General features: G+C 41.5%; 3 protein-coding genes across 3 annotated transcripts; all 3 read right to left on the bottom strand.

Annotated features, from left to right (window-relative positions):
* Positions 1-465: 465 nt before the first annotated feature.
* Positions 466-5,682, bottom strand: CLUP02_16885 (uncharacterized protein; the record flags this gene model as incomplete). The annotated part of the gene is made up of 20 exons (XM_049295803.1): positions 466-502; positions 603-666; positions 727-863; positions 932-1,058; positions 1,142-1,238; positions 1,322-1,780; positions 1,860-1,979; positions 2,043-2,414; positions 2,474-3,028; positions 3,095-3,227; positions 3,302-3,381; positions 3,452-3,902; positions 3,973-4,036; positions 4,108-4,258; positions 4,371-4,493; positions 4,575-4,760; positions 4,830-5,124; positions 5,181-5,268; positions 5,325-5,443; positions 5,495-5,682. The coding sequence occupies 20 exons, from the start codon at positions 5,680-5,682 to the stop codon at positions 466-468; spliced, it is 3,846 nt and encodes a 1,281-aa protein (XP_049152950.1).
* A 2,265-nt stretch (positions 5,683-7,947) lies between these two features.
* On the bottom strand, positions 7,948-11,672 carry CLUP02_16884 (uncharacterized protein; the record flags this gene model as incomplete). Its single annotated transcript, XM_049295802.1, has 17 exons — positions 7,948-8,391; positions 8,449-8,517; positions 8,581-8,943; positions 9,019-9,123; positions 9,211-9,426; positions 9,586-9,718; positions 9,783-9,865; positions 9,927-10,379; positions 10,442-10,515; positions 10,619-10,787; positions 10,858-10,943; positions 10,966-11,008; positions 11,107-11,190; positions 11,239-11,322; positions 11,382-11,490; positions 11,529-11,570; positions 11,650-11,672. 17 exons carry the CDS (start codon positions 11,670-11,672, stop codon positions 7,948-7,950), a joined length of 2,580 nt encoding a protein of 859 aa, XP_049152949.1.
* A 126-nt stretch (positions 11,673-11,798) lies between these two features.
* On the bottom strand, positions 11,799-11,978 carry CLUP02_16883 (uncharacterized protein; the record flags this gene model as incomplete). The annotated part of the gene is made up of 1 exon (XM_049295801.1): positions 11,799-11,978. The coding sequence occupies one exon, from the start codon at positions 11,976-11,978 to the stop codon at positions 11,799-11,801; it is 180 nt and encodes a 59-aa protein (XP_049152948.1).
* Between the last annotated feature and the right edge of the window lie 15,135 nt (positions 11,979-27,113).

Genomic DNA, 27,113 nt, shown 5'->3' with positions numbered 1-27,113 from the left:
CGTAATAATTGGAGCTTGAACATAGGAGAAGGATGGACATGGGCACTGTCGGATCGGAAGTCCAATTCGACCTCGGCGTACGGCCGCCCGCGCAGGGGCCAATTACGGCCCCTACTTCTGATTATCGCGGCCTGCCCAACCTATGGTTGGAACCTCCTTTTTACACCTACGCAGAAATTCATATAGTTCAATTGATCTCTTCGTCAACCCATGTCTTATTGACTCGGGAGAGAAATTGGTCCGTCATCCGTGGGTCGAAGATCAAGCCAGCTCCCGCGTAACTGCCGCGGCTTGGGGTCTGTGGATGGCTACTTTCAACGAGTCCGAACTCCGAAGTACGGAGTAGATGATGTCTCAATACGACCGAGACATTCCAGCTTGCCTACGGCAATCACCAATCCTGAGTTGATGCTGAGCAACTCGAAAGCGAGCTACCGTTATGATTGACACAGGTGGCCATCACGTTCAGATGGGATCCTGCACTGGGGTGCTGGGCCATCCTCTGAAAGAGGTTTCCATATGGTAGGGGGAAGAGGGCTTATAGTATCCTCGGTATGCCAAGTCTTTGGGGTTAATACTCCCATGCAAAGTAGTCAGAGCACCCTACTTGTTCGTTTTGGCGATGCTCGAGAATCTTACTAACCGTGCATAGAGCTTGGAATATGGCTAGAGTCCATGTCCGTACCAGCCAGCACACAGGACCCCGCTGACCGTGATCATTTCAACGAAACACAGCTACGTGGTTGCGGAACAGTTTATCAGGCGAGATAACGGTAATCACCATCAGGTGGTGAAGAAACTGGTGACTATGCATAAAGTTTGAAAGAGGTGGTGGTCGGGCGGAATTACATCGCGAGTTAATGCTCTTTTCAGTGTGATGTCACAGTGAAATATCTCATATCGATTCGCCCCGAAATGATGCCTGCTTCACCCTTCGCGGGGATTAAAGCTGAAGTAGAACATGAGTAAGGGTTCACCGTAACCCTCAACTTCAATAGTCAAGAGGATGCCCGACGACCATAATCTGACGTCAAGCTCAAGCCCTTCTTCGTGTAGTCCTCATGTGCCCATCCGCCCCCTGGGAAGTCTCGAGATCCCACCACTACTTCAGATAATAGTAGCGCCCGAGCTCTGGGCTCACCAGAAGATCGGTCCACTAGATTTTCGCGACGAAGCTGAGACTGTGTCTCTTCCAGCCACGCGCCTGCGGGTGTTCCTTGCCTCCAAGCTGTTGAATCCTACCTTAGGTCCCAACCTGACTAAACTCAGCGCGCCATCTTGTCATGATCTCGTCTCAAGCTCTTTCGCGCGCTCGAGCAACTGGCCCTGCTTGATTTGGAGCATGATGTTGCTCCTCTGCATCGGCCCCAGCCCGGAAATTTAAAACGTTGAGATCAACACCCGCCTGGGGAGGTGGCGCCAGTGGAACAGCCGCTCTGAAAGGCAGACGTTCCTCAACGTGGTATCTCTGCCACCAGTTCATGAATCTTGTGTGCAATGTTGCACGACGAATTGGGTGAGTTGCGGGACCATCAATCGGCTCTTGCAAGCTGTCTCTGAGATTGGGATTCGCGTTGGTTGCGTTCCCTCTTTCTCGAGAGCAGTTGATGAATGACCATTCAAATCCGCCAGAGGTTAGTCCTATGCAAGCCCAGATGATGATGGGCATGCCCAGGCTCATTAGAGCGAGAGAGATCAGAAAGTTCCCAGGCGTGCGACTGAATTTGATGATTTCGTCACAGCCAAAGATGGCGGCTATGTTGACAAGCGGTTGAGAAATCTGGCAAGATGTGTAAGAAGATTGTCCCAAAACTATGTTACGTTGAGAAAGGGTGGGATTCTGTGAAAGAAACACATACAACTGTCATCCAAGCTGAGACGCAAACCACCAAAGGTTGTTGGGGCACAACGATGGAAGCGGGAATCGGGGCTGGATCTGGAGTGGGCTGAGCTTTCCGAAACTTAAAGCGAAGGAAGGCCTTTTCACCTTGTCAGTTGAAAGATCCAGCGTCAGTGTCTGCCTGTACGTCGGGGGTCGTTACCTTGTCCCTCGCAGCTACTCCCTTCTTAATCATTTCCTCATATTGGGTTTGTAGGTCCCTAAATCTTATGCGCAGTTGTCGAAGGTCCGTGAATGCCCTTCGTATCTGCGATAAATAAGCGTAACAGGCTGATACGTCGCCTGTTCGGCCTTCCGCATGAAGGAAGTAATTCACGTCCGTCGTCATGAACAGGTCACCGCTCGAAACGATCCCCTCCACAGTCTGCGACAGTGATTTGACTATCCTTTCCGCTTCAAGGATGCCATCTTCGAAATTGTCCAATTCATCCAAGACATCTCTCACTCTTATGGTAGTCTGATCATCACCCGCAGCCTTATGCAGGCGTTGCAACAGACGCTGATGCTCCACGCCCTGTAGCGCATTGTAAGATCAGCCGTGTGACCCTATACTGAATCTCGGATCTGACTTACGATACCCTTTACCCACTTGTCAAAGTTGTAGAATATTCCTTGGAACTCTTTATAGATCTGCCCCAGGCGAACCTCAAAGACGCGAAGAAAATAGGGGCGAGGGAGCCACATTAGAGTTGATGAGTCGAGCATCATACTTCTTCCACGAACTAGAGGATCTGAAAGCGGGCAGTTTTCAAGCGCATTTACCACATCAACCATGCCAAACGTGTCCACCACATCCTGCATCTCACATTCATATCGTGCGATGCTATCGGGAGTTGGCAAGCCAATGACTTCGACTTCGAACCAGGCCTCGCATAGCAGTATGCAGGTCCAGCGAAACTGATCGTACCCAGTCACAATGCAGCTGATGTGGCTCGAGTAGATGGCGTCGACACCCTCACCACCAGCTTGAGCGCCTGAAAGAGCGCGTAAGAATGTGACATCTTGTGAAGATCTCAGGGAGTCCTCGTCTGAACTTTTGGCTCGGTCGTCTCGTATCAAGGTTTTCGACGTCCGCCATACCCAGTATGGAAACGAAAACTGCATGACGAAGGTTTCGGGACCATCAGTCTAGAATGAATTAAACTACTTCAGCTGTTTGAATTGGTCAGGGACTTTGGAGCTACATTCACATACCGAAAAATGCACTCCAAGGGAAGGTCTTGATAGGATATAATTAAGCAAGAAGTCGGGTAATTGCCTGTAGAGTGATTCTGGAGCAGATCCCACGAGCGCGAGGACGGCCCACCGACTGAGATTAACGACGTAGCTAGACAGACACATCAGCTTCCTCGCCTCTTTCATTTCTTCCCACTATTCTTCGGAGACCGTGAGAATACTTACATCAGGCGTCGTTCTGCGTCAGCTTCATGTCCACTTTCAGTGTCAATGGAGTCACCTCCCTTGTCGTCTTCATGGTAGCGCTACGAGTGGTTAGTATTGATTGTGTGCAAGCCTAGAGGTAGCCGTTCTGAAAAGACGTTAATAACTCACATTTCTTTGCAATTCCTCTAGTAATCTAGGTGCCGACAAGGGGCCAAGATACTGCCGTGGATGGACCTTGTTCTTCGAAATGTTGCCGTCAACGAGTATGGCAACATTATCAGTCGGAATGTGATGGTGTCCTTGTTGGAGCTCCTCCAGCGTTGCGCGCTGAAGGAAGGCAACAAGAGGTGCGACACGAGATTTGTCCGCTGCCCAATTGTGTTCTGTACTGAGGAAAAAAATAGGGTCTTCCTCTTCGGGTTCTCCCGGGGTTAGATAGATAACCTCCTCAGTTTCTTCTGGAGGCTTAGTTTCTACATGGGCCGTAACCCAGGCCGTGTTCTCCCAGTTCTTCGAGATAGGCTCTCGCCTGAAGAACCTAGGCGGCCAAGAAAATGCCCCGGCTTGCCCATGACTTTGTCCGTGCCCGGGCAAGTTCTCATTCGTGATCCGACCATCCCTTGGCTCCCGTGATGGAGAACGGTGCGGTAAGGTCGAGGTTGAAATTACGGGTCCAGCGGCGGACACACCCATTGCTTCGTGTAATCGTGATATCTAAGATGGGGACCAGGAGATCAAGAAAAATGCCACAGTCTTCAAGACTGGCAGTAGTATTGTGAAGAGATTCGTGCTCTTTTCAACCTGTGAATGAGCAACGCCCGAACATAAACCAACAGTCTTGCTTTTTTTCTTTCCCAGCCTGTTATGAACTTTTGAGTTCCCGATTCCCGAATTATACACGTCGGTGTAGTGTTTGCAGTTTGTTGTACAGAAGTGTCTAGGCTCCGCAAAGATATCGCTTTTTGTAAACCGTTCCTAACAATCCCCAAATGTTGATACAAATTATGTGCGTCCAGCCAATGGTCTCTCTCTAGGTTGTATTACGATTCTGACAGTGATCCGAAGGCTTATGATCGTGGTGGCGGACGTGGACTCTAGTGACGGCACAACGAGAGCAGCGTGGATAGCGGCAGTTGGGGCAAGGATCAATGACCACAGTCATACCGCCTTGTCCGCAACAACACTGTGATCGAGAAACATTGTTAGTATTCTGTAATGAGTAATAAGGTGGGTTGCAAATTCAGTCATTCTAGGCTTTGGATAAGCAGTAGGTGAGGAAGTAAATACGTACGCAAGTCCAGACGAAGGCGTACTTTTTTCGGGGTGGCTTTCGGTGGAACGATTCGTCAGTGGCTGGGTGGATATCATGCGAGTGGTTGTAAAGAGCTATATGGAGAGTCGGATGGGCATTGAAAGATGGCAAGTGGTAATTACCATGGTCTCGGTTGATACTCGCGTGGGCTTTATGACTTGTCGGCTGCAGCTGCGTCGCCTTGCCTCTTTCTCTTCTCGGAGCCCCCCCTGCCTGCTTCGAAGGCTTTCAAACGTCAGGCGCGCCTGCATGCAGGTTGGCAACCCTTGACCGAATTCGAATAAGTCCACAGCTGTCAGGTGGGATATATGTGAGGCGAACAACACGCGTTGGGATTCGACTGAAGATGCGAACTAAGGTGGAGGGTGGTGTGGAGGATGCGGTCGTGGAGAGTCGGGGATGATTGGGCCTGGCTGGGCGTGCCCGTTTTGTTGCAAACCTCGTCAGAGACACCAATTGAGTGCGCCGTTCATCGGCAGGTGAATTGGCCTGAACCTGGTGCAGCGGAACGAAGGGCGTACAAAACATGCTGGAATCCACGACGCGTCAAGACATCCGGTAGATCCCCAAGACATTCCGTCTGACTTTTGGAGGTCACATGACGTGGGCCGGTCAGTCAAGTCGGTCAATTGCGGTGGTAGATTGCTGTGGCTGCGAGCCAGCAAGCCTCCGCCTCATGCATATTTCGATAGGCATATCAAGCAGCAATCGAATCTACGCGATTAACACAGACTTCAGTGTTCTCAAAGCCGAAATGCAGGAGTCGTGCAGGGTAAGGTTTGCAGGGATCGGAAATTCCAATCACCTGGGAACTCGACAGCGCGAAAGACGCCAGACCTGAGAGCTTCCTGGAGTGTGATCACCTGGGCCAAAGGGCCCGTCGCGGAGATAACAGCAACGGTCGAGCGGATGGCTCAGAGAAGATGGTCGGTGTGGCCACTATTGGCAAATGATTCCGGTTGAGAGGCCATGCCGGAAAGTTTTGTCGAAAAAGTACAATGCAGACGCGATCGGGGGTGTGCATAAAGGAGACGGTGCAGATGGGAGGTTGAAATGACAAGCAGCTTGATCCGTAGCACCTTGTCATCAGTTTGTCAGGACTCAGGGCTGTCACTGGTGGCTTCCACCCATGAGGGAGGCACGTGATGGACCTCGCTAAGAAAGATCCACCTTCCGTCCCGGAGAATTGGTTACAATTTTACACCTTTGTGGCCCATGCAAAAGTTGGCAGGGAGATCCATACATCCGACAACCGGTTTACCAACAACATCTTTCTTTTTCAGTGTCGGAGAAGCCGATTCATCGAGGCATTGTTTGCCCTTGTCCTCGGTCACTTTTGCGATTGCCTCGCCAGCAGTTGTGCCCAATACTGTATTGTGAAGCGTACGCCCGATAACATCGTGGATTCGTGGCTCCAATCGAGACGCTCCGCCAAAGTACTTTCCTCTTGCCGATGGCACTCACACACGATATCCGTGAAAGACAAAGGCAGCATGTGACGCGAGCCCTTGGCTCGATCTCAAGCTGCGTCAGAAGCCTTTGGAGTCGCGGGGGCGCGGCCTAACTTTGCACTTTCAACCCCATTTCCGCGAATGATATTCTGGCTTGTATATCCTGGCCCGGCCGCCTGCCGTCGCCTTACTACGTATATCCGTACAAAATCAGACACACAGCCACAGTTCGAACCCGTACCCACCCGATGGGCCGACGTGAGCTTATCTTTATTCTCGGATATGACCCCTATCTCCTCAAATTGCGACTGGGCAATCTGATAGCGAACACATATTGACCGCCCATTTCGATTGTCCTCCGCCAACATGCGTCAATCATTTCCCAAGCGCAGGAAAGCGTTCTCGCCGCGGGCACGTCACGTCTTGTGCAACACGACAATATTTTCGGTGTCTCACTGATTTAAATGAGACATAACTCACTCCGACTTCGGCCCCAATGAGGCTGTGTACATGTCTCACCGCCATTGTTGGGCTGCATTACTTGCGAAACCTAACGACCAAGTAAACAACATCGTGAGATGAGCTTCACCAACCGCTCACGAGGAAAACGACTGCCTAGATATTGCACTCATCAATCCTCACCGAAAACATCTCTAGTGACGTGTAGCGCCATCAACGTCTCGATCGGCTCATACCGCGATTCACGAACGAGAAATTAGCACCTCACCCAGTGGAAATGGCGATGTCATCCCATGTGACGTTTCTGCTTGGGGTGGTGCCTGTTTTGGGAGGGTGCTTCCGTGGTAGGCGCATACAACGTGTGCCTACCACTCAAATCTACAGCCTCGATTGCTCAACGGGCCGTTTTGCCAAATGGGTGGCATCGTCAGACGTCAACTCGCCGATGGTTGAAGCGGCGCACCAAACGCAGTTCAATTTGCCCGTCACGGGGCGCACAGCGACGGCATCGATTTTACCCAATGAATCCTGCACGACATACTGTGCCCAATGAAAGGAAATCACGACAACAGGGTCGGCTGATACTGCGGATGCCGCACCATGCTCAAGCAACACCAGTGCCAAAGTCTCCTTCACCCCGGATTTTCATCGTCGTGGCACACCATCATCGTACTTTGAGAGTGATTCCATTGGTGCTGTTGCACGCTACCTCGGCTACGAGCCGTTGGTGCCCAGAACTTCAGAGAACCAATTGGCAGCTGCTAAAGTTGGTACGGATAAGAATCCAGTTTAACCAGACCCCAACACTTTTACCGGAAAGCATCGACGTTCGATAGCCCAATGAACAGCTTCTTGCGCAGTCCAGCCTTTATCGATCAGATGACCTTCGAAGGGTAGAATTGCCGTCTTCTACCTTTTGGCTCTTACCGAGACTCGATCCCAGTCTACATGAGAGCAAGACGTTGCCTGTCAATCGGAGCTTTCAGCTCTACCCTGGGTAAGGTAACACGTGGGGACATATGCAATGCCAACTAAACCAGTTGGACGTAACATCAATCGAAGCCGCCCGTCTTTGGCAAAGCATACGTGCCCCACATATATCTGTTTTGATTTCTGACTGAAACTACCTTAAGGTAGGTGGTCCAATGCAACAAATGCGATCAGTGTGTACGGAGTGCCTTAAGTACCGAAGGTACGGCCGGCGGGTGACAGGCACTTGCGATGATTGTGGCGCAGGCGCTTCGAATTATGACGAAGCGCCACGTGGCTCGTCGGTAGGATAATGGGGTTGAGAATTTAAGGTTCGGGCGGCGTTCTTTGATTGGCTAAGTATATTAGACTATTGCTTATCGAGGTACCTTGTACCTTACCTTCGAATGGACAAGTGTGACCGTGGACATAAGCTCTCTCAAAGAAGACTCCAAGTGAACACGTCACGTCAACTAAGCAAGAGGCTCAGTATAGCCTTTATGGCTTGCCAAGATAGCGATGGGAGGCTTGGGAAGACTCGGCTCTATTATCGCCGGCTGACCCAGCACGCTCCGTCCCGATAAATCAAGAAGGCCAATGTCTGCGTGTCGTCTCTGGAAGTGCCCCATCCCGCTTGTGCACCATGTGGATCTGCGGGGTGGCAAGCGGCTGTTGGTGTTCACCGGGCCCGTCACGCCGCGTCTTTGGCTGGACTCTTTTGTGGAAGTCTCACCTCCAGCTTTTCTTTCAAACAGGCTGACGCCAGATTCCACCAACTGGAGTAAGAAGACTACAACGAACCCCATAGCAGCTACCATGATGAAAAGAGCGTAGAGGAAATTGTACCATGTCCGCGGGAAAGTGATGATACCATCGCAGCTGAAGATCGCGGCTACATTGAGGAGCGGTTGAGACATCTGTCGTTCACATTAGCGATTGACCACGGACCTTTTGAGCTTATGATTCCGACTTACCATAGTTGTCCACGACAGCATTCTAATCTCCATCGAATTCATCGCATTCATATTCTTTTTCAACATAGACTTAAAGAGAAATCAGCGTACACTATCTCAGAGTAGTAAAAAGGATGTCACGCGTGAATCTACCTTGTTTCTCCCACTAATACCACTCTCGAGCATGGACTCGCATGTTCCTTGCAGCTCGCCGATATCTCGGTGGGTTCGTCCCATTTTGTTCAATGTTTTCCGAATCTGGGATAAGGGCATCATGCAATCTATGGCATCTCCAACTCGGCCATCTTGATGCAGGAAGTAGTTCACATCGGTTTCCGTGAAAACCGCGGCGCTACTAAGGGTCTCGCCGAGTTTTTTTTTCAGATCCCTCAGAACGTCTGCAGCTTCCTTGAGGATCATTTCAAACTCGTCGAGCTTGTTCTCGGCTTCTTGTTGAGCTCTGAAGCTACGAGACACTCGTAAAACGCCATCAAGAAGTTCCTTGTGCTGTCTTAGCTGTAATTTAGACACGTTCGCCCCATCAGTCTGAAAGCTCATCTGTCAATCGAGAGATACAGGAAATTCTCTTACCGCTGCTGTAATAGCCTTGTTTAAGTGGGAGTACAGGGATTCCCATTCACCATTGATTTGGTTTAGACGGATTTGAAGGATGCGAATGAAGTAGCTGCGAGGCTCCTGTGAGGACCTCATTACGTCGTTTCTACCTCTACAAAGTGGGTCGGAAATCCATCCATAGTCTTTATCGTTATCATAACGGGCTACCATGTCGGGATGTGGTTCGTCGTCGAGCACGTCTTCGTACCAGCTCTCAAGAAAGGCCACTCCGGTCCAGCGATGTTGATCATAACCCGTGACAATTGTACTCGTATGGCTTGAGTATATCACATCGAAGGAAGTGGCGTCGGTAGACATCTCGGTGAATCTTCTCATAAACGTGATGTCTGATGATGATCTTAGAGGTTCCTCACTTGACCTTTTCTTCCGATCGTCAGTCCTTAGTTCGGATGTTGTGCGTAAGGCTCTGACCGGTAGGGAAAGTTTAAGTAAAAACGTCTCTGGTCCTTCCGTCTACCCAAAATGTAAGTACGCCATACTCATAAACCTTGAACAAGGTAGACATGTAGATCCACCACTTACAGCGAAAGAAACTCCAATTTCACTCTTAGCTGAGAGGTGGTTTAGTATGTACTCGGTCACCTCCCTGTAAAGAGACTCCGGAGATGATCCAAGAAGAGAAAGAATGGACCAAGAATCTAGGTCAACCACGTAGCTAGCAGCAAGAATATAAGTGTCTGGAGGTGTACAAACAGGTACATGTTTTCTGCTTGACTCACATCAACCTGCGTTCTGCTTCGATAAAGCCACAGCTGACAGTAGATGCGCTGACAGTAGATGATTCATCATCGAGTTCGTAGCGCTATGTTTGAAAGCGTCAGACTTGACTTTTCGACTGCTTTTCGGAAGTCAAAATTGCATACCGCTTTGGCCGCCTCTTTCAACAACTGCCTTGCCGATAGGCCTCCAAGAAAGGGTCGCAATACCGGTTCACTGCCGAGGGTGTTGCTATCAATGAGGAGGGCAACTTTGGTTTCCGGCACCCCGTATGCACCCTCTTCCAGCTGCTGGAGTGTTCTTCCACGAAGAATATCGAGGAAAATATCAAGTCGGAATTGGTCCGGGGCCCAGTTCTCTTCGGTCCGTAAGGAGCGCAGTATATCTTCTTCTTCGGGCCACTTCAGGTCTTGTTCCATATCTCGAAGGGTAGCGTAAAGCCATGGGGTATTCTCCCATTCTCTAGGAAGCTTCCTCCTGTTGAAGAATCGCTCTGGCCAGGGAAATGCTCCCGCTTGCTCGACCCTGTTGGGTACCTGCACGTCGAGTGGCTTCGGTAGTTTAGTCGGCCCAACTGCTTCTGTCCTGTGATCCGCGGGCTGGAATGAGAGAGAACAGCTTGAAGCTGTTTTCTCTAGGTGTAATGTCATGTTTAGTGCACTCCCGTATTGACTTTGTTGTTGTTTCTATCAACTCGTATCACCTCGGCCGCGATGAAGCGATTTCTGATAGCGTCTTGCTCCGCAACTCTCTCAATTATAAATAGTAAAATGTTCAAAGTCCGCCAATCTGCGATACTACAATTATTACTCTTAATCTTGTCTTTCGTCTTTCAGACCTGGATGTTTGTTTTGCGATTCGTCTCTCGTTGTCTTCGTTTTTCGTAAAGCTAGGATCCCGATGCGTGGGATATTGCCGGAAACTCCAATGACGGTCTTGTGTACGATACCGAGTAAATATCTTGCGATAGAACAGAAGAGTTGCCCGCGTTGCCCTCCCTCTGCAACCTATGACGTCGTGACTGCGCTAACCGTGGGAAGTATCGTGATGTAGGAGTTGCCGAACGTGGCTACGTACAACCGCCGTGACTATGTTGACTGTGGGAAGTATCGTGGTGTAAGTGTTGCCGAACGTGCAGTTTGTCGACGCGACAACGCGAACACCTAGGGTATCCGCAATTGACACAGGGATCGGTGACCACGTTCATGCCTCCCTGACCACAATAACACTATTCCTATCGTCAGTATTTGACCAGAAATATGGGTTAGGCGCCCGTATTGAGAGGGAACCTGCAAGCAAAGAGCTAGAGATAGGAATGACGCACACAGGTCCAGCGAAAGGCATACTTTTTGCGAGGCGGCTGTTGGCGGGACGGCCCGTCAGTGGCTGAGAATTGATATATGAGGGAGTCTATGACAAAGGGAGTCGGAAACATAGACAGAAGGGCGTATTATGTACCATGTTTGGGAGGTAATGGATCTCTTTCCAAGTTTCCTCTCTAAAGACAACCAAGAATCTACCGTCGCCCACGTTCCAACCCCCCTAGAACACCTTTCTGCAGTCGCTATTGGGTTATCTTTGCATATGGTGTGTCTGGAGACCATGTAAATGATCACACGGACAATTCGGCCAGCAAGACAGGGCGGCCTGAAGATGTTAGGCGTCGAGGGCGGTGAACATCCAGGCTTGGAGGGTTGGGTGGTGTAGACACTGTCGCGAAGATTGGCCAGGCGTCCCGGGTCGCCTACTCTCCAAAGGCGACCAATGGGATATTATACAATGTTGGGCCTCTGTGTCAGGAATCTGAATGTATTTGAAGAGCGTGTCATGAGAATGCGATTGCCTGTCACAACGCGCGGCAAAACATACGGCGTTTTTGTTTGTCGAAACATCTAAACGGACACTGCATCCGTACGATTCAGAAAAAGAACTTTTGATCACCTGACAATGACTCTGCATCACATATGGTAGGAGCCCGGTGTTCAGGTGGGGCAGCCGCGGAGCTCCCTGAGTTTATTTTATGTTCCCACGGAGTATGCTTCTGCAACGGCTACTGGGTCCCGAGCAATCGAAATAGCAAGGTGGAGGCAAGGGCAGTCGACCGCACAAGGAGCAGTGTTTGCACAGCTGCAACAGCTTACAAGACGAGATCTAAAGTGACCTGCTATCCTTTCCAATGCTAGATGGCGTCCGCACATACACTTCCCCCTTTTCTTCTTTCAGTTTTCCCCCAGTCTCTCGGTTTCAGATTGCTTCCAACTGCAGATATCATAGCAGTCAACCCGCATCAATACACGATTTGTTCCGCCTAATCCGTACATAACTCAAGTTTGCGCACAAACAAGCTAAACCTTCGGCCTCGTTGTCTCCTTACACGGGGAACGGGTCCGGATATCCGTCACGTAAGATATAATCCTTGCGCGGGAACACGGGGAAAGCTTAGGGAAATTGATAATGTCTGCGCCTCAATGTCTCTTAGAGATCAGGAGAAAATCCATGAAAGTACGGAGTACATATCAAACAATTGCATTATGGCAGCATTAATCAATCCAAGAGCAATCGGTGGGAGTTGATTACCGATACTAATTTTGACGTCGAGCCTCGGTGAGGGATGCAGGGGGGTTCACCATTTCCTTTCCTGGCCTAATATCTGCATGGGTACCTCAGGTATAGATATATCCGTCAGGAATGTAATGCTAGTAAGTGAGTAATCTGCCCCTTTTCTTTTTGAGACCAGAGGCAGAATGTGGAGGTGGAAAAACTTTCTCATCACTCTTTGACAAGCCTGAAGCCACCACTTTTTTGACAGTCACTTTTTGACAGGCCATCATGTGAAATCAAGACAATCATCGCCGCCCTTGACACCGGCGGTTCACTCATGCGAAGCGACGTTGAGCTAGTTCGCCTCAGCTTCGCGCTTACCCGATCACGACCAATTGCCACGGCTCTAATCATATCGCCCGACATCGTGGCTCCACTGATTATTCTTCATGAGAACGGAGGTTTCCCGCGAGACAGGATAGGTGTCCCAAGTAATTCGTATCGAATCACAGCTTGGGACTAGAGCACTTTGGTCCCAGCGACAAAGTGCTACCTGGCCACGTGTTGCAGGGAGTCCCAAGGCCTGATTGTGCATTTTGGTGATCAGCAAGGCGTCGAAGACGCACCCATACCTAGTCCTTTAGACTCTTGCCTGTTTGTGGCCTTTCCGCTGCAGGCCATCTCATGATCAAAGCTACCTTCCTCACAGGCTCACAGTACTTTCCAGCCCGATCGTACCAGATTTCTTACCAGAAGCCGTATAGCAGCGAAAGCTGAGAGGGCACTCTCCCAAGATTTGCATACCTAGAGTTGAGACTAGTTGCTGTCTCAATCCCTCACTCAGTAGCTGTAGCACCTCAAAGTAAAATGGATTCAGACCACTTGCATACCACAGTACCAATTCAGTCTCCGGTGTCTCAAGCACATTCAAGAGGATCCTACGGCAGACCTGCCCAACACCAGCAACGCCCAACGCCATGTAAATACCACAGGGGGCTGCAACACTACAAACAAACCACCACGATCGTGGGATGGTACCATAGAGAAAAGCTTCTTCTAAATGGCGATCACATATGTCTAGACAGACCGATCGCGCCCCTCTCACCGGGTCCTCTGCCTTTCATGGTTGCGCATCATACCCGTACACAGAGCCTGCAGCTGCAGGAAGAGCTTCGCCCTGGAAGAATGACGCGCGTAGCAGTCTGAATCCATATGAGCATTCCCTGCCCGTCATTGGGCTTGATGATTCTTTGGATGCCAGTACTCCGGTCGCAACCTTGACCGCCTCGATGCGTTCCTCCTCTCACCCGGACCAATTACCCCCCAACAGTTTGGTCAAAGGGCGAGAACGTCGTCGCTCCAGTAAGAATAACTTGCATCGACCTTCCACATCGGACCATGCACCCGCAGCCAAGCACCGCCTGCCTGTAATTCGCCTCGCTTCACGGTCAATGCTAGTCGATTTCCCTTCTCACCGGTCTCAGCTGTAAACAGTGCGATTCACGGATCAAGTAGAATAAGCAACAGCAGTCTTCTAGGATCTTTGGCAATACGCCCGTCATCTTACTTATTAATGGTCCTTTGATTGGCTCTGCTGCACGTTGTTACTACTGCTTGCTTATATCGGTAAAGAAGTGTCACGTAATAGGGATAGTAATCGCACCTCACAAAGTGCCCGTCATGTGCTAAATTACGTATCTATCTTAAATATTATATATATAGACCTTTTTTTTTTATCTATTTCTACTTTAATAATTAAGCTACTTTTATTATACTCTATATACTTATTACTACGTACTATAACTTATAATAATTATAAGCTTAGCTCTTAATTAAGACCCTATACTACGATAACGTACTTATTAATACGATTCTTATAATTTTTTTAAAATAATTAACTTATTTATACTTATTTTAGCCTAAGCTAAACTAATTAGTTATAATAATTAGATTAAATAGTTTAACGTACTTCGTATTATAAATAAAGGCGTTAGGGTTTAGAAATACGTTAACTTAAACGCTCTAGATTTTAACGTATTCCTCGACCCCTTTATAACGCTTATTTTACCCTTAGAATTCGGATAATTAGTTACGACCCGTAATAAAAAAGAACTACGAGCTTATTAAGCCCGTTATAAAGCGTTCGAGAATAACTAAAGAAATTAAGAAATCCTCTATTAGTAGTTTTTAAATATAACTCTTAATACGAACTTTTTAATTGTTTTAAGTATAAGTAATTTATAGAACTAAGTTAGGTTTTTTTTTATAAAGCTAGCTATATTACTTACTTTATATAAATAAATCTATCCCTATACTATACTTATAAAAAGGATCTATATACTTAAGAGTATTTAAAAATAATAAGAGCTCGACGCTAAATATAAGTAACTTATCACTTACGAACGTAATATTATTAATATATATATTAAAATCCTCGCTTAGTAATTAGTAAAATTAGTTAACGCTATATTATATAAATATATATTTTAAAAAGTTATTAAGAACGGCGCTAAGTTTAGTATATAGCGAATCGTTAGATATTTAAAATAGGAATTTACGCCCCCCGAACTAGTAATAAGGAATGCGGTTTAAGAGGAATATTAATAAGCTCTTAATAAAACGAGGACTAAAATTAACTCTTAACGCTAATATAAAGAGTAATAATTTACTTATTTCTAAATTAAGTTATATAATATTTTAGAAATTAATAAAGAGATTACTATACTTAACTTCTTAATTATAATTAAGTTTAAACTTAACTTTATATAAGGCTAACGTATATATAAGACCTTTAGTAAATTAATAGCCTTTAAAACGTATATAAGGACCCTCGAGGAGATTATATATATATTTAGCTTAGTAACTTAGGACGTATATACTAAACGACCTTTAGGTTAAGGAGGGGCTTATTTTACTTTTATTAAACGCTTTAATTTAGTTAATAATATAAATAATAAGGGTAACGTTATATACCCTTATAATTACGTATACTTATAGCGCCCTACGGCATATTAAAAATTAAAATAAGCACTTATAAGCCGAAACGTTAATAAGTTAGTAATACGAATACTAAGGAGCTATATAAAAAAAGTCCTCGCCGCTATTAAATTAAGTAAATAGAAATTATTTTATAATAAGCTTAAAAAAGCTAATTAGCTAAGGAACGATAGAACCCTTAAGAAACCTAGGTTTTTAAAAGGATCTTCTAACTAACTTATAGCGAGCTTATTAATAAACTAAGATAAGGGTTACGTAGTTATTATATTTATAAAGAGTTAGGATTTAAAAATAAACGTAATTTTTAATACCCTTATAAATAGTACTTACCCTCTTTTTTAAAGTATGGTAATAAATAGTTATAAAGTAATATATTTAGTTAATAATAAGAGCCTACTTAAACCTAAGAGTTACGTATTATTAAGTAATAAAGATTATATTAAATTAAGAACTATTATATTATTTATTATTATACGCGGTATTCGTATTATAAAGGGCGTTTTAAATAGACCTAAGAAAAAGAGAACTTATAATCTAAAGCTCTAAAACGTCGCTTATATTAAGGGATTTTATATTAATATAGTCTTAGAGACTTTATTAAATAGGAGCGTACTTTAGTACTACGGTCTAGATTATACTTTATAATAGGGAACGTTTTATAAGAGTATTATTAAAAAATAGCTTATTTAAAAGAATAATTTAGTCTTTTTTAAATATAAGCTCTTTTAATCCTATCTTTTTTTTATAACCTTTAAGTATATCTTATAGAGCCTAGTTAGTATTATATTATTAGTTAGTTATAGAAAATTCCGTTATTTATATTAATATACTTATAAGAGGTTTAATAGTACGCTCCTTTAGTACTTTAAAATAGGTTATTTCGGACCTAATACTCTTTATTAATTACTATATAAGACTTAAAGTATATATATTAAACCTCTATTATAAGTTAAGTATAAAGTATATATATTATCTAAAGCTAAAATAGTAGTCTTAAAAAGACTACCCTCGAGAAGAGCCTTATAGCTATAGTACTATATATACTAAGATCTTTTCTATTTCGAACTATTTTTTAATAAATAATAATATATACTTATAACTTTTAATAAATATAATAAGTAGCTTAGGGGGTTCTTTTTAAAAATAAAAATAGAGGAGGAAGTGTTTTTTATATTATAGAGCCTTAAAGTAGCGATTCGTTATTAAAAAGGGACTCTAATCTACTTTTTTAAAAATAATAATAAAACCGCTCTCCTAATTATAAACGTTAAATACGTATATAAAACGTAGTATAGCGAGCTAAGAATCGGAATAAAACTTCTACCTTTATATATAAAAAAACCCGTAGGTAACGTTAAAAAAGTAAATTAACTCGTAATTACTAAAGCTTATAAGATATACCTTTTTATAAACCTCCTTATAAATTTATAAAATAAAATAGTATTAATAATAATTTTTATTTATAATATTACCCTACGGGAGGCTAATAAAGGAGATTTACTTATTATAATAAAAATTAATTAGTAAAAGCGGTATTAACGCTAGTAATAAACGGGTTACTAAGTACGGAATTTTAAACCGGTTACCCCGTATCTCGGTAGCCTTTACGTATATAACTACTAAGTATACCCTTTTTATAAAGATTATAAGAGGGGTATACGTTAAAAAGAGTTTAAAATACTTTCCCATGGGTATATAGGATACTTAGTTAGATATATATTAAAAATATATAACTTATATAGGGTCTAAGTACCCGCGCTTAAGTAAGTATTTATTATAAGGAATATTAAATTTAATAAAAAAGTCTTTCATAATCCCGTATATAAGGAATAAGCTATCGTAAGTAAGTAAGTAAATTTAATAATTTAAGAGATATAAAAACTCTTTAATACTAATAATAAATTAGTTCGAGTACTTAGGGAAGTAAATCTAGACTTCGGAAATACTAATACTTAAAATAACTTTATAATTAAAATTAGTATTATTATTAGATTTTTAACTATTTAAGACGCTAAGTAACTAATAGACGTACTCTAGAGTATAATAAATAAGGCTAAAGAGGCTAATATAGTCTTATTATTATTATTAACCCCTAAAATAACCCCCTTATATAAGCTTAGGGATAGGGGTAAAAAAAGGGATATAATAACTAGGTTATAAATAGCTTTATATAATTTATAATCCTCTTTATAAGCGCTTATATATACCGTAGAGGTTCTTAAGTTTTTAATTCTTAATAGCTCTTAATAAAATACTAAAGTACGTAGTAAATAAAATACTAATTATAAAAAAGTAATTCTTAATACTAAAGTTAACGTTAATAAGGAACCCTTATAATAAACCTCTATTATTATATAAGAATAGAGCTTATAAGAACTGCCTTATTAAGTACTAAGTAAAGCTCTATTAGGTCCTAAGTATTTAAACCGGGCCCGTAGACTTTTATAACGTTTTAATAATAATATCTTTACGACGCTCTTATATTTAAATATAAGAAATAGCGATTACTACAACCGTCTTTAGGACTACTTTTTTTTTTACTTTTATACCTAATTAATAAAAAGCTATAAAAAAAAGTAATATAGGATATATAATACTTTGTTAAATAGTAAAAAGAGTAGTTTATAAAACTTATTTAGAGCGCTCTAGAGGAGTTTAAATACTACGACTTATTAAAATTAACTTTTAAAGCTTATTAAAAAAGTTTAGCGATATTAAATATCTCTTATTATAACTATAAAAGTTATTTAAAAATACTATAAATATAGAAATAAAAAAGCTAAGGGATATTAATATATAAGAAGAGGTCGACCGTAATTTTAAATAAGGGATCTTACTTTTATTAAAATAAGTATATATTTATAAATACGACGTTAATAACGAGGTTAGCGAGGTAAAAGTACGTATATATATGAGGGGGGATATATAACTACTTAACCCCTTATAAAATATATACGCTTCGATGCTTATTATAAAGGCCTTTAAGCTTATAATAATAATAACTACTTAATTCGACCTTAAAATAAACTAATATAATATTATTAATATATTTCTTAACGTACTTCTTAAGAGCGAGAAGCTAGTAATTATTAAACTCTTAAAGAGATATAAGGTTATTAATAAAATAAGTAAACTTTAATGCGCTCTATATAGCTTCTAAGACTTATTAATTTTTTAGTTCTAAACTTTTACTTCTATACTCCGTAATATAAATATAATATATAACTACGAAGAGATCTATATTTACTAAACCGTAAATAAAAAAGTAATATTAGTATTCTATATTAATAACTTTATTATTTTATATTATTAAGACGACTAAAAAGCGGCTTAGGGGATCGTTAATAGTATAAAAAAATATATTAACTTTAAAAAGAATAGACCGATTAATTACTTCTTTAGAGTATAGATTTTATAAAACCGTATTATTTATAAAGTTTACTTTATTTACGATATATATATTAAGCGAGTTACTAAGCGCTTTAACCTTATAAACTCACTATATCTAGCTACCCCTCTTTTCTAAAAAGAGTTTAAACTAAACGAGGGGTAAGTAATAAAAAAAGAAATAAAGAGCTACTAAGAAAAGGTTAAGAGTATACTTTATATAGTTATTATAATTAAACTAGATATTACCTTTACTTATTTATAATTATTATAGTTCTTAATTAACCTAAGCATAACTTATATTAAAATAATTAACTATTATATTCGATATTTTTATATAACGGGATATTTTACGCTCTACTATAGTAGTATACTAAGTACGTAATTATTTTTTCTAGCTAGAAATATTAGCTTCGTAAATAATAAAATAATACGACGATTATTTTAAGGATATATAATATTCCTTTTTAGTAGCCTAATTTAATAAAAATTAGTATACTAAATAATAGTTACGACGTTAATTACTAAAACTAAGCTTTTTTATTTTAAAAAAACTATAAAAGAAATTATAGCTCTAAAACGCCTTTTTAAAAATATTACCCTTAACCTAAGAGAAGTATAGTTAGTTAACTACGATAATTAATAAACGATTCGACTCGTTATAGAGAAAGGAGAAAAAATAGCTACTTAACTTCGCTATATCGATATATAAAATATATAGCTAAGATAAGAGCACGCTAAAAGTAGCTTCGAGTTTATTTATATATTAATAAAAAATATATTAGTAAATAGACTTATTAAAAACCTTTTACGAGCTAAGTTCGAATATTTTCGTATACTTTTTAACTTTCATAATACGCGAGAAGCTATTATAAATAGCTAAAATAGTTAAAAATAATTAATTTAAGCTATACTTAAAAAACTTAATACTTAAAAATAAATAATAAACGGAATCTAAAGTGCGGCCCAGAGGCTTAAAATAAATAAAATAAAAACTTTTTATAACCTAAAGGCCTAAACTCTTAAAATAACCTTATTTTATACGGTATATATATATAAAAATAAGACCCGGGCTTATATTTATTATTTAAACTCTTAGTTTATAAAGTACGTAATTACTAGGAGTATAGCGTTATTAAAGAGGAAGGTTAATATGCGTACTAAGAAACGCGTTTTATATATTTTAAAGTTTACGAAGCTAAGAGTAGTAGGGGTAGCGGGGGGCGTAAGAATTAAAATAATTATTAAATTAATAACTTAAAATATAAAAGCGGGTAGCGTAATAAAAAGTTAATTATAAATAATTATAATAAGTATAAAAGAGGACCGGGGGTATATATTAAAAAAGTCCTCTATATAAAAACTAATATAGTTCTTATATATCTTTTAGTTATTATATATTTAGCGAACGATATTATAGAGCTTAATAATATCTTATTAAAACTATAGTTAAAAGTGCGCTTCTTAACGATAAAAAAAGATAATATACTTATAAAAGAGGGAGCGCTACTTATAATAGCCTCGGTAAGGGCCCAGGCTATTAGTTATAAAACGACTAGTATATTAATATATTTCTTAATTAAATAGCCGTTAAAATAGTATATATACTAACTATTACTTTTTATAAAATAATAATTACTATCCTTAATATTAGTATACTAAAGGGCTATTTTAAAATAGGGTAAATACTAAATCTCCCGTTCTTTAAGAGCCTCTTTTTTAAGCTTTTTAAAGACTAAGTATACGTTAAATAGGCTTAGAATAGCAAAAAGAACTATACTTATTACGGGGGGTACCTTAGCCTTTCGGTATTTTTTTTTATTTCTTATTACTTTTTTAAAAAGAGCTAGCTTTATATTTTTTAAATTTTAGAATAATATTAAATATAAACTCTTAAGATAATAAATATATAATATACCCTTTTTAAAGGGCTTATTATTTAAATTAATTTTATTTTTATTTTTAAACTCCGAGGGGGGAATAGGTAAAAGCCTATTAGAGCTCTTATTATTATTATTTATTTTATTATTACCCTTATTATAGTTATTAAAAAAAGCCTCGAACTTAATAAAGTCCTTAGTATTTTAATTAATAACCTTAATATTCTCTTAATTAGGGAGGGAGAGCTTAGTAACTAGGCCTTAATAAGTAAATAAAAGGTTATAGGGGGGGGTAATAATTTAGAAAGGCTCGTTAGTATTATTATTTATTTAAACTCTTAATAAACTATATAACATATATATAAAAAGTATTATAAAAATTGCATAAAACTTATTATTATTTTTAAATATATGAAATATTTATATTTAAAATAAAATTAGTAAATAATTTAACGGTATAAGTGCGCGTGCGTAGTAAATAGGGGTATTTATAATAACTATAAGAAGTTAAAAAGAGGAAGAAAAATAATAGCTAGGTAACGCTACGAGAATTTAAATATACGTAAAGTAGCTAAGTAGCCTTACCCTTAGTAATTTATATATTAAAAGTAGTAAAATACGTATTATTTTAAGTTAGGATTCTATTTATTTTAAATAAAGGGATATATTTATAATAAACGCGGTTCAAAAGACGTATATCCCTTATACTTAATTTTTTTTTATTTATATTTAACTAAATTAGGCCTTTATAAGGGTATTTAGAGATTTTATTTTAAGTATAATAGCTCCCTAGCGGTAGTAATTAGGGGGTATATTACGTAATAGGGATAGTAATTATACTTTATAAAGTGCCCGTTACGTACTAAATTATGTGTCTATCTTAGATATTATATATATAGACCTTTTCCTTTTGTCTATTTCTACTTTAATAGTTAAGCCACTTTTACTACACTCCGTATGCCCATTGCTGCGTGCTATAACTCGTGATAAGAAGAAACCTGGCAACGGGTAGAAAGCTCAAACACGTCATCTGCTCGTAGCCATCCTACATCACCGAAACCACAAACATAGCAAATCTCAAATTCACTGACTTTTGATCATGGCCCAAAGGAGATCTCCTCGGTCGACCTATGGCGGGGTCGCAAGTGTCATGATGGAATGTGCCATCTGCGAGACAAATCGACAATTGAGCTCTGAGTTTTAAGTCAAAGCACCCACTTTTGGGCACCCCCCCCTTTTGGGCACCCCCAAAAATCCCTCCCAGCTACCACATTAAAACCCTACCTATTATTTCAATTCAACATAACAATTGCAAAAATCGTCTAAATACATTCTTTTTTAGCACACTTACTAATTAATAAGTAATAGTATCGTATACCGAAAATGAGCTCTAATAGGTACTTAATACTATTAGAAACGGTCTCTCTATTAAAAGGGCCTCGATTGAGTTTAGGGTTCCTAGGATAACACTTTAGGGTCGAAGGAGAGGCTACTAGACGAGGGCGAGGGCATTCGCAGAGCTTTAGAGGCTTCTTCTATAGTAAGAAGACTAGCTAGCCTAGTAGATTCGTATATAGTATTACCTAGGTATTATACTAACTTATAAATAGGTTAGGGAATTCGCTAAGTAAGTTCTAAGGTCCTAAGGGGATAATAAACTACTTAATAAGAGATAGATTAACGCTTTTATTAAAAAGAATTTATTAATAAGGGTCTAGAGAAGTTATTTAATCGATTCGCGCCGCGTTAATAGAGCTATTATTAATATAATTAAATAATAGTTTAGATTACTTAATATACTAGAGATTAGCGGTATTAAATAGGCTAATAAGTATAATATAAATAAGACTAGTATAATAGAGGGTAAGGGAGCTAATAGGCTAGTTTTAAGTATAGTAGAGGCTATAGTAGTGCGAAAAAAAGAGCCTAGTTCGCGTACCTAAGTAACGATTATTAAGTATATCTCTACTAATAGTAGAGCTATTAAACTACTAGTTATTTATAAGGGAAAGTCGGTTTAATAATAGTAGTTCCCTCTTTAACTTACCGCTTATAATAGTTAGAAGTTTATAATAATAGATAATAGCTAGACGACCGACGAGACTACCTTTTACTAGCTAAAAGAAGTGTTCTTATTATAGACTAAGACCCCCCCTATTAGGGGGCTTAGTAAGCTGAACTAGCCTCGACTATTAGTACTAAATAGGTATAGGAGTTATATAACGATAGAATTTATATAGGAGTGCTATAAAAATAACATTTACTTATTATTCTTACTACTATACGCTTCCTATGTCCTCTAGCTATTAAATATAGCTATCTTTAGGCCTATTAAGTCTGTATATAAAAAGGAGCTTAGTAAGAAGGATATAGTAGATAATTCTACTATCGTTAAAAAGTAGTACTTCTTAAGCTACTACTAGCTTGCTCGTTTAGCTAGTTTAACGTTATTAAATATACGAAATAGGTAAAAAGTAACTAGACTATAGCTACTTAATATAGCTAAGCCACTTCTTAACCTAATAGTCCTACCTATATACGTTATACTATCTAAAAGGGGTATAGAAGCTAGGTAGACGACTAGTAATATTAGTAAACTACTTAACTAGGTATTAGTAACCTCTATTATTAACTAGTTAACTCCTAGGAAGGCTAGCGAGCTCTGTAATTACTTAAAGCTATTTATAGAGCTTAGTTTAGATAATAATACTTAACGATTACTATTTTAAAAAGTAAAAAAAGCTTTTAAGGAGCAGGCCTACTAATTAGCTATATCTCGGTACTAAGTTCGAGTTCTTAAGGCTAGGATTAAGCGCATAAGGCCTAGGAAAAAAAAGACTATATATTTAGACCTAAATACTAAGTTCGCGGATATTTAGAACGTATAAAAAGCTTAGGAGGACTCTAGCGACCGTTTAGTTAGTCCTAATCGACTCGCAAGGGTCGAATTACCTAGGGAGAATTTTAATTATATTATTGTGGTAGTGGAAGGTAGTTAATTAATTAATTGTGGTTGGTATTGATGTTTGGATGCCATGTTTTGTTAGGGTGCCCAAAAGGGGGGGGTGCCCAAAAGTGGGTGCTTTGACTTACCGGTCAGCTGAGTTGGGAATCCAGGATAGCTTGTATGAGAGGCAAGGCTAATGAAATTAGTTGAGGGATGCCAATGTCACTGCACTTGCATCTTCTTCTTCTATGAGGTAGGATGCAGTATAGTGGATTTGAATTTATTACAAGTCAGTTTCTTGTCTTGATGGGCTAAATGTAGGCCGATAAGAGCTGCAGCATTGAATCCTTTCGAGAGACCGTCCTCAGATGACCATATGATGTGGCGATGTACGCCAGTCCATCTTTAACAACCTTACCATCACATACTAAATCAAAAATCAAGTTCATACAGCCCAGTCATTTATCATAGTCAATCAGAGGGTGCCAAAAAAACTTCGCGGTTCGTATTGAGTGCATGCAACAGTCATAGCCCATGGGAGGTACCTTAGCTTGGAATTCCTTCGGCCGACGGCCAGCAAGTTAGACTTCTGGAACTTTCAGAAAGAACTCAAGGCATAGTACTTCATTATTGATAAGATAGTGAATGAGTGAATCAAGTAGGAAGATCTAATTTTGCGAAGATCGCGTTGGCATGCGGTCTCCCTGACAATGAGAGTATGCCAGGCGCCGTTTTCATTCTTACCCCTACGTGTAGACTCTCGCAGCTGGGCATGTACACAATCAAGGTCGTGAGACCACGGGGACCGAGATTCTCAAGGAAACTAAAGTCATCATAGGAATAGACTTGTTTAAGGCCTTCGAGCTCGACCTCAAAACTATTTCTGTCAAGATTGCGACTTTATTGATTCAACGCACTTAGACCAAAAGTACAAGGGGTTTTATCCTACCTAACATCCAGTAATAACTACCTTATATCATTAAGCGAGTTATCGCAATGCCTCGATTCTTTGGTCCTCCTTAGACTGGAACTCAACTCCTACTATTCAGGCATGGGAATTAGATCCGCCTCAGAGTCACAGGGTGTTCCAGTTGGCCGGAGAGAGAGTATCGTAGAGTGCTGGTTGAGACCTAAAGCCGTCTCGTGGCAGATCAAGAGATCTGTAGGATAGAGAGATGATAGCTCTTCTATCTCGTGCGGCTTTCCGTGATCCAAGCGGAGCCCGATTTTCTTGGTCACACCTAGCCCATGAGCAGTGTTTGCTTGTTTGTTTGATTGTTCAACGCCGGTTCCACCCGTCAGGGTGAAGGGCGCCTGCATCGGCTTTCGAAAACTATCCTTTTCTACATAGAGTGCGAATTCAGGAGAAAGCAAAGCGCAAACCAATGGATAAGCTCTCAAAAGAATCGGTTTTGGTGAAAGTACCTACAGAGAGGAAGTGATATTTGGTGGGGTAGGAGCTGCCCCCTTGCTATTGAGACACAGGAGACGCTCATTCAGGCAGTAAATATGTAGGCATTTCAATGAACCGTTTAATCAGAGCAATCTTTGCATTGCAACGTGAAGTCTCTTCTATCTCCATGGAATTTGATAGCCGGCTATGATTACCTCTAGCAACCCCCAGGTATGACACTTTCAGTCGGCCTGTCATGGACCACGGTTGAGCACCAACCCCCGAGAACTTATGCTGCAGCACACCATTCTCGAAATGGTTTACGCCAGAAAAAGACTATGCGAGGTATCACTGTCCGCAAACTCATCACAAATGGTTCGCTGTAAGTCTCTGGTACCCTGATCCACCCATGCTCAACGACTTTCCCATACCGGACTTCGGAACGAGCAATCTCATGATACCAAGCGCATGAAGTGGGGTAAACTCATCCCCAATACCTCAACGGGACATGATCCGACGCCGAGAGGAAGCTAGACAGGCTATGGGGATCATCAAATGTAGGTTGAGACATGCAACATAGCGGATTCTCTGCATAGGGGTCCTGGATGGATGACGTGCGTCTGTTGGAAAAGACCCGGGGTTCAGGAAAGCGGGCTCCAAGAAGTATTTTACACTGGTGAAAAATCTCGCAGGCATTACCTTTATGATCATCGTAGGAGACGGCCTGAAGTTTGTGGCTGGCGGATTTCTTGTGTTCGAGTTGTCGATTACATTTTTGTAGGCTACGGTCAAGCAAAGACATGCTCAGGGGTAGCTCGGTTCTGTGCGGAAAATCAAGAAGAACACCGTTTGCCTAGCCAGGGAGACAACTTTACAATGATAACATACAGCGTCAGCTAACACAAATTTGAGAGTATACGTTGTTTCTCATCCCTACACTGAAGCAAGGTGGGACGATGGGAGAAGTATCGGGTTATCAATGAATTGCGAAGATGCTGCTCAACCTCCAGTGGGAGGCCTGCAGTGGATTCATGTCGCCATGGGACCCTTCAAGATCCCTCTCAAACATTGAGACCAACCTTAGTCCCTGTACTTTGAAGGCCTATTCTGTCATGACGGGCACAAACAGTCTCTCCATGGCAACCTGCATACATGTTACGCAGCAAGTAATCTCGGGTTAATGCGCTCAAAAGGACGTAACAGAAGGCAGTCTCTTCGCACCTGGGTGTTTGGAATTTAGAAGTACCGACTAGACCTCAGCCATGCGTAGCTTAGTGACGTTTGATTGCCCTTGGCTGCGAGGACGGTCCAAGTCCCTGTACTGCAGATGACCTGTCAACGTTACCGATACCGGATGGCTAAGATATGTGGGACTTCTCCCATGTCTAGGGCCAGATGAGTCTGACGATAACGGGGAAGTTGCCTCTCATGCGAGTAAGAAGGTTACAAGTTCTGTGGGGACCACAAAGTTCGACCCTCGCTGGCGGTCGTACCAGAACGCTGCTCCTGTACTACTATCATAGGGTGCAGCGTCTTACACCTGACATCTGTCACTCGTATCGAGATGTCACGGCAATCGAGACTGCTAACCTCTGATTGTTCCAGGCTACAGACCGAATGCGACCCAAAAACGGGGCAAGGGATGATCAACGTGTCTCTTCTGACTCGGCTCGCACTGTAACTGAAGGAAGCCCTGCCTGCTAGGCCCCTGACCCTCCTTCTTGCAAAGTTTTTGGTCGGGCGGCTATGCCGTTCCCCCTACATCTTGCAACCTGGTGTCGGGACGCGGCATTGTACTCTGTGGGCCTTTACAGAGGTGGCTCGACAAATACTACTGAAAGATGCGCCGGAAGCCGAATTGACGGGCCTTTGCAGGCATGTGGTGTGAAAGCGTGTCCGGCCTGAGGTATCTAACACTCATGGCAGCGGGCATGCATCCAGAGAAGCGAGGCAGTCGATAGGTCACATAACCCGTAGTTCAAAACTCGACAGTAAGTAGCGGTAGGACCACTTGTCGCATTTCTGACCCGACTTCACTACCAGTCGTTGACTAGTAGTTCACGGGGTGAGCCGTCACTGATCGGCGCTTTCAGGAGTTTCAGAGGGACTTGTTCTTTCGTTCCGTTGAACGAAGATATGGGAAGTGTAATAGATGGCGTATGGCTGCAACAGACGAGAGATATCGAGG

The sequence above is a fragment of the Colletotrichum lupini genome, chromosome 9 (assembly GCF_023278565.1).
Source record: "Colletotrichum lupini chromosome 9, complete sequence".
Classification (NCBI taxonomy): Eukaryota; Fungi; Ascomycota; class Sordariomycetes; order Glomerellales; family Glomerellaceae; genus Colletotrichum; species Colletotrichum lupini.
The sequence above is the reverse complement of the archived record's forward strand: the minus strand, read 5'-3'. Positions and strand labels throughout refer to the sequence as shown.